Below are 8,317 nucleotides of genomic sequence, written 5' to 3' on the forward strand. Positions count from 1 at the left end.
TCTTGGCCTTGACAACATCCTCTGGCAAGGAGTTCACAGGTTGACTGTGCATTGTGTGAAAAAATACTTCCTTTTATTTGTTTTAAACCTGCTGCCTATTAATTTCATTTGGTGACCCCTAGTTTACTACTTCTCATAACACAAGAACAACACTTCCTTATCTACTTTCTCTACACCAGTCATGATTTTATAGACCTCAATCATATCTCCCCTTAGCAGTCTCTTTTCCAAGCTGAAAAGTCTCAGTCTTATTAATCTCTCCTCATACCCATAATCATTTTGTTGCCCCTTTTTGAACCTTTTCCAATTCCAATATATCTTTTTTGAGATGGGGTGACCACATCTGCACACAGTATTCAAGATGCTTGCTCTAGAGTGCTTTGAGAAAGTGTAGAGGGAGGACCACATAGCAACCTGGCAGATCTCACCATAGGTGGTGCACAGTTTCTTAGAGTGAGCAGCAATATGCCTAGAAGCTGTACCTGAGGCTTTGAATGTCTCTGCTATATACACCTTTTATCCCTTGTATGCCCCTTCTACTCCCCTAGGATGTTTGGGTTCAGACAAATCTTCTGAGAAAGATTATGATGACCTTCAGAAAGGAGGACTGGTCATTTTCAAGAACTGTTATGCCCTGGTAGAATATGTATAACGGAGGTTCCACAGAGCGCATGCCATGCTCTGAAATCCCTAAGGCTGAGGACATGGCATGTAGGCAAGAAACTTCCAGTGAGAAAAGGTCTTCCAGTGAAAACACATGCTGATTGCAAAGACTAGAAGAGTGGTTTATGTGGGCTTGTAGTACACAGTTGAGGATCATGTCAAAAATCTGAGTATTAATGGAGCACTGATGATAGTGGTGGTCCTGAGGAACCTATTTTGTGAGAGTGATTAGAGATTCTCCGGGGTTTGTTACAGCTCAATATACGTACAGCTGTGGACTTGTCTTTCTGAAGTGTTAGCAAGGAGCCGTAGCCATGCCTCCTTGTAGAAATGTTAGAGTGTCCTTTACTTTAAGTTGACTTTGCACCAAGATGTCTCTTGGGTGCCAATATTTGAATCTCATCCAAGTGATTTGTAGTCATCATCTGTCTGTCTGCTCCAAGATGCTAGGAGAGTGTTTATCACCTTATTCTAATGTCTGAGTACACCTACTACTCAGTTTTAGCAGCACTGGATTTTGGTGCAGGGTAAGCTCCTATTGGAATATGTTCTTTTGTGTTGGGATCTTGAGAGGAGATTCCAGTTACGGCTTAATCAGGCCTGAGGACTGAGACCCGAGAGCTATTGAGAAGGTAACCAAACTCGCTAGCTTGTTTGTTTGCAAAGTGTTTGCATCTTCACACTTGCATGGAGAAGGAGGCCCTGAAGCCACTTCTGAAATTAGGTGTCCAGATTTTCCACTTTTAAGTGTGTCTTCCTCATGTAGTATCTTTTGATTTTCCAACTGGATCTGGATACCAACAGGTTCATCAATGGACTACACCCTGCTTTATGATGCGCTGCAAAAACGACTGGCCCTGACTGCATCCCTTCAGGTCTATGTGCATCTTGCAGTGCCAGCCAACTCGGGCTTTTCTTCTCCTTTGATGCGTAGAATCCTGAGGGACAGAACGAGAGCTTCTGCCCAGGACATGATCCAGGCTTATCGAGGAGGTGTTGCCCTTCAAACCCTCCTCAGAAAAGGAAAACATTTTTGGAGCCCAGCAATTTTGAAAACAATTTAGAAGACAACGAAAAAAAGAGAAGATAGATATTTAGGGGTTTTTTTGTTTTGTTTTTTAAATCCTGTAAAAGGCTCTGCTACAAAGGGGGGCCTGATGTCTGCCATCTGTGTCAGTGTGAAAGTCCAGAATTCTGGAGAGCTCTTCCCGAGGGGTGCTTTAAACCCACACACAGAAGAAAAGTTGTGGTCTGCCTCCAGTTGCTGCTGTTAGAAGGAACACCAAACTGTGAAGACTGACACAGAGTGGACAAAGAATATAGATAATAATGGTTACACCATTTTGTAAGTTCTTAGGATAAAGAAAGGGACTAGGGCAAAAACCCTATAATCCCTCTCAAAGAAAGCTACCAACTGGGGATAGTGGTAGATAGGAGGGTGCTAGGAATACCCGATCACGCTGCTTTTCAAAAGGAATTGTTAGTAGCAATGGCACATTGTGTTACTCAAGAAACCAAAATCTTCTTTAGTGTGGAAAAGTTTAACTAGTAGAGAAGTTGTGGTCTAAAGTATGCCAAAATCTAAACTCTGAAGTTTTAGAATGGCTGTTCATCTACATTATAAGAATGGTACAGTGTATTTTTTAAATTGTAGTATGATTGACTGTAGCTCTGAAGTGCTCTGACCTAAATGGTCCCTAAAAGATATTTTCCTACCCATTTTGAGGAATTTTCTTGTTCTTCCACAATTCTACTGTTAGAATAATGAATATGTGCTGAAGTACTATCTGTACTAGCTGTCAACAGGTTACTTGATGGAAAACTGAAAAATATGTTTTTAAGTTTCATGTATGTTTTCATTCTGAAATATTGGAAATGTAGGTGTAAGACACATTTTTTGAACAGACCTAATTTTGATTCTCTCCCTCAATCATCCACATTCTCTTCATTCTCATCTGATTCTTTTCTACACTTTATATTGCACCTCTCAGAATAATACAGAAGAGTCTCTTATTTCTTATCTTTCCTTACTTCCATATCTTGTCTCACTCTCTACTACCTCTAAGTGTCATTACTGTATCACTCACCTCTTTCTGCACACATCAAGACTAGATGCTTTCCTAAAAGATATGCTCTAGTTCAAATGGGAATTAATTCAGGGAAGTCTTATGGCCTATGTTATGCAGGAGGTCAGACTAGACGATCACAGAGGTCCCCTTTTGGCCCTATCATCGATGAATCTATATTATTTAGCTCCTTCACAAGTACTCTTCTCCACTGTCATAACCAACCACATCTTAAGTGTATCATCATTGTGTATCGCCCTCTGGTTGTGATCTTGTAGCTCTATCCCACTGCTCTACTTCTACATTCATATCGGATTAGTTTCAATTTTGATTATTTTACCAACCTATTTTATTCTGCCCCAAGCTTTCATAGTGTGCATCAGAATATTTTAGAACATATCTGATAATTAAATATGTTATAGCAATACATTTATGACATAAGAGATAACGTTCTTTGTTTCAGAGGAATTATACTTTTGCCATAAAAATTCATTCTAGAGTAAAAAAGGAACATTTCAAAAATAATTATGTCTAGTGTTATAATGTATGAGATTAAAAAAAATGTTTCCCCATTTGTGGCTATTTTGAACTCTCAAAATGAGTTTAATTAAAATATACCTGAATATTCAACTCAGTGGCTATCTTTCATAAAGATTTTAACTACTCATGTTTAGTACCCATAGCTGTATATACCAGTACAAATTTATGATATTTGGGAATGGATCCAATATTATTAGCAATTTACCATAGAACTACAACACTACACAAGATACACACAAACTCCCATTAGCAGTAACATGACTTTTGGGCGTAGGTATCAAGGGCAGAAAAGACACTATTTATTTTAAACAAATGTCTAAACTATCCATTAAAGAAAAAGAGGGGGGAGTTGTGTACTGAACTTTGGACGTAAATAATGATAAAAAGTTGGTGTGCTAACTGAGAAAAATAAGTACCTTCAAACCTGGAGCCAAATCCTATCTTCAGATGTGTATGCATGACTCCTCCTGAAATCAAAGATAGCCTCACGCCCCAAGCAGCTATAACCTGGAGTTCTTACCTGAAGCTCATCTACTACCCATCCGAGATCAGCATGATTTATGCTTTTCTACGTGTTGCTGGTTTGCTTCACAGCAGCCTTATTTAATCATAGTTCTCTATATCGAACATATATTGTGGTATACCACATTAACTGGGCAACCATACAACTTTATGCTAAATTACAGGATAGTGTTTCAGGATAGTGACTGTATCAGTTCATTTCCCCTATCCAGTTATTTTCATTCTCTTAAGGTCCTTTTAAATTGTAAAGAGTAAGGAGCTTGAATCAAATTAGATAGTTGTTTAGATAAACAAAATATGCGCAGGAAAAAACTCTCACATTTTGAACTCTTTGTAAATTGTTCCCCAACCACCAATGAAGACTTTAAAATCTATTTCATCACTTTGTTACTGTGAGATTTTGCATGGCAAGGTTGAGTGAAACCATGCGTACAGACATTTATACCCTGTGCAACCCAAATGTTACAATTCCATCAGAGAAAGCACTGTTGAGATCAGTAGCAACATTCCAGCTCATGCTGCTTGTGTCTACAACGATTATAGAATAAAAGAGCAAAGGAGTAAATTTTAGTTGGATTATTTGGCAGCCTGTGCATACGCCCTACATTCATTGTTGTGCCTATGTTACACGGAGTCCCTAAAATATTACTTGTTGAGAAAGTATGGTGATGCTAGAGTGTCTCAAAGAAAAGATCACCAGAATTTTTTTAACATGGGCAAAACAATGTATTTTCCCCTAGCCAAGTGGCTGTTAGCTAAAGCTGTAGAGCAAATTCATTTTCTCTCTCTTTCTAAGTGGTCTCGGTGTCACTAGATGGGACAGAACACCATACCCAGGAGGCGTGTGGGTTACACAGTCACTAATATTTTTGTATGTGCATGATGTGATTATGTTGCACTGAGTTAATTTTTAACTCAAATTAACTTTTTATTCACTTTTTCCATTGAGACAAACTGTTTTGTTGTAGAATATATATTTAGAGACCCAATACATAACTCTGTTTCTATATTACCACCAGAACTTAGTCTTCTAGTGGTACATTCTTAAGTACATTCCGCTTTTGTATGTCTTTGTGATTAGGGCTGAGAGATACACACTCTTGCAAAATGGTCGCTTTCATTGCATGCATGACACTGCACTCCTTAGGCTGTATACTTTTGCATCATGATGTGGTTGTCTTGACGTTTATTTGCAAACAAGTCTAGTCTCTGCCATTTGTTTAGACTTCTATACTGTCTGTGTGTCTTGGTAGGGTGATAAAATAAACAGTACATCTTTTACAAGAATCTCTTTACCTGGACTGTGACTATGTTGAAGAAGGGGGGCATTTTCATATGCTCATTTGACAAGAGAGATCTGGAAGGTCAAAGGGGAATGGCTTGAGATACTTTGGTTACAGACAAAGGGTGGTTAAGATTTCAGAAATTATGTTTTATGAGGTGAGGTATGGAGTTCAATATTTGTTCTAAGTACCTTTTCTCTCTCTATCTTAAGACATGGAGGCAACAGGGAATAATGCATATTCATCGATCCAAGGCTTAAAAGGACTGTTGTCTGACCTCCTGTATAACACAGGCCAGAGAACTTCCCCAAATAATTCCCAGAGCAGATCTTTTAGAAAAACATCCCATCTTGATTTAAAAATGATCAGTTATAGAGAATCCACCAGAACCCTTGGTAAGTTGTTCCAATGGTTAATTACTGTCAAAAATATATGCCTTATTTTCAGTCTGAATTTGTCTTGTTTTACTTCAAACCATTGGATCATGCTATACCTTTCTCTGTTAGACTGAAGAGCCCATTATTAAATATTCCCGATGTAGGTACTTATAGACTGTAATCAAGTCACTCCTTAACCTTCTCTTTGTTAAGATAGAAGGAAGGGGTTGATTGGCAATGCTGATCAGACTGTACACCCCAACTGGTATGAGCAGTGCTGATCTTGTACGTAGCAACAGTGCAATTCTGAATGACCTTGGTGAAAATGACGGACACTGAAAGATGGATTTAATGTAGCTTTTACTAACATATTGTAAGGATTAAGATAAAGATATCAATAGATTTCAGACCAGAAATATTTCTCTCCTTACACTGTACTGGTCTTTTGACATTTGAACGATACAAGACAGAACAACTGTTCAGTCTCTTTATAATTTTTCTCCCACACCATATACAGTATGCTTGTCTGGGTGAACATAATTCACCTCATTTGTCACCATCTTCCCTCTTGCACGGTTCATATAAAAGTTTACAGGTGACTGTGGCAGAAATCCAAACCTGCACACAAGAACTGAATGTATATCCACAACTGAAAAGCATGCAGAGTGTAAGCTGAGTAATTCAAATAAACTGTTTCTAAACATCTTCCTTTAACATTACTATTTTACTGAGAGATAACATTTAGATAATATTTACGTGGGAAAAAACTGTATTATGTCCTATTACCCGGCTCAGGTATACTTGTCATATGAAATGCATAAGGTAATGTACATACCAAACCAAGATAAAGACTAACTTAAGTTTCTACTGATGCTTTTATAACAACATAGGAAAAGGGAGTAGTATCAGAATAACACACAACTATTTACTGGCTTTTGGTGGGTAGAAGCTGTCCTCTGCATCTTTGCTGGAGCACTTGGGACATCTGATGTCCCCTCATTTTAAGCCATCATCACTGATGAGGACCCATGCATTTTCCCCAGTCTTCTGGTTGAGTACAATTGGATGAAATTCCAGTAAGAGCCCCTCACTACCTCTCTCAGCATGGACACTAGTGAATTGTGCAAGACACTCGTTCCTTAATGAGGGGAAAGTGCTGATTCTGCTGTACCCCCAAATTCCTCCCAGCCTATGGAACAAAAGTCTGGAGAACTGTCATTATATATTGAGCATTAAATACTATACATCTATACACGCCCACCCACTCCCACACCAGTTGAACGTATATTTGCATTCCTCTGTTTTGATGCCTGTTATGACTTAAATTGAAATGTCTTGCTTATTGCATTTTTATATCTTTTTTGAAAATTATTTTCTAAAAATGAAATCAAAACTCAACAAAACCATCTGTGCTCCACTTGTTCAACTTTCAAATCTTTATATCCAAAGTGTGAAAGAATCACATACACCTTCCATGGGGCTAAATGATGCTTCCCTGGGCATTTCTCACCACACTTGCTGCACAGATTTAGGAAGAAAAACATTTATGTGAGCAAGTAATTGATGTACAAACCAAACTGGAACACAGAACTGCATCACAGCAAACAGCAGGGCTTACAATGCCACATTTTGCTAAATTCTGGCCTCATTCCTCATGGAAACTATGATACTATATAGACAGATACTCGAATATATTTTTATATATGCATAAATGTGCGCCTACTGTATAATAGAAGGTTAAAAACAGATGATTAGAACATCAAGTTTTACCCCGCATAACATTTATTGACAAAGGTGGACATGGGCTAACGATTGCTAAACGTTCTACTCACATCAGCATAATGGCCTTTCATATCACAGCGGTTACAATGTTTATGCCAATAAGCTCTCTCAAGGCACTCCCTAGAACAGTGTCCAGGCAAACAGCAGTTTAAACAAAACCGTGCTGGACAGGAATTTTGTAGGTGATCTCTCTCTGCACACAAGCAACAAGGGGGAATTTTCTATGGAGAAATAGAGAAAGAAGGATCTTAGGTGAAAACATTTCAACTGTTTAAAGTATTTAAAAAATAATAACTGGTGAAACACAAACCAAAATGAGCGCAACCCCCCACAAATCATCTTGTTCATAATTATGTATTCTCAGCTGGGATACTAAGATTATAGTGTTTCTTCAAGATTTCTTATTTCTTAAACAAGAGAAATACAAGCGAACTTAATTCCATATACAGTACTTCCTGGTCCTTGTTTCTTCTCAAGTTTCATGAATCACTGCATACACTTGTACTACTTTCAACGAATCAACAACAATCATGCTAAGAGGAAAGGAACATTTTGATTTGAGACAAACTTTTCATACCTGAACACTGTGTGCTCAAATTTTGGATACAACTTGTACGAAAGATGTGTAAAATGTGTGTAAGATGTGTAAAATCAAGTTGGTTTATATTTCCTTTTTTAAAATACTGTTTTAAAAAATGAAAAAGCTGTCTCTCTTAGTGGCATGCTGTGATATGTAACACAATGGACTCTAACGATTCGCCTCTTTATCTATGCCAGTGGTTCCCAAACTTGTTCCGCCACTTGTGCAGGGAAAGCCCCTGGCAGGCCGGGCCGGTTTGTTTATCTGCCGCGTCCATAGGTTCGGCCGATCGCGGCTCTCAATGGCCGCAGTTCACTGCCCCAGTCCAATGGGGGCTGCTGGAAGCGGCGGCCAGTACATCCCTCGGCCCGCGCCGCTTCCAGCAGCCCCCATTGGACTGGGGCAGTGAACTGCGGCCATTGAGAGCCGCGATCGGCCGAACCTATGGACGCGGCAGATAAACAAACCGGCCCGGCCTGCCAGGGGCTTTCCCTGCACAAGTGG

At 39.0% G+C, this 8,317-nt stretch overlaps 1 protein-coding gene across 1 annotated transcript in view; it reads right to left on the reverse strand.

Annotated features, from left to right (window-relative positions):
* Positions 1 to 8,317, reverse strand: part of ZCCHC7 (zinc finger CCHC-type containing 7) — a 156,436-nt gene that overhangs the window by 38,160 nt on the left and 109,959 nt on the right. Inside the window, exon 5 of the mRNA XM_034774271.1 lies at positions 7,284 to 7,454. Coding sequence (XP_034630162.1) covers positions 7,284 to 7,454 — 171 coding nt within the window. The remainder of the gene's footprint in view (positions 1 to 7,283; positions 7,455 to 8,317) is intronic.

Source organism: Trachemys scripta, chromosome 6 (genome assembly GCF_013100865.1).
Source record: "Trachemys scripta elegans isolate TJP31775 chromosome 6, CAS_Tse_1.0, whole genome shotgun sequence".
Classification (NCBI taxonomy): domain Eukaryota; kingdom Metazoa; phylum Chordata; order Testudines; family Emydidae; genus Trachemys; species Trachemys scripta.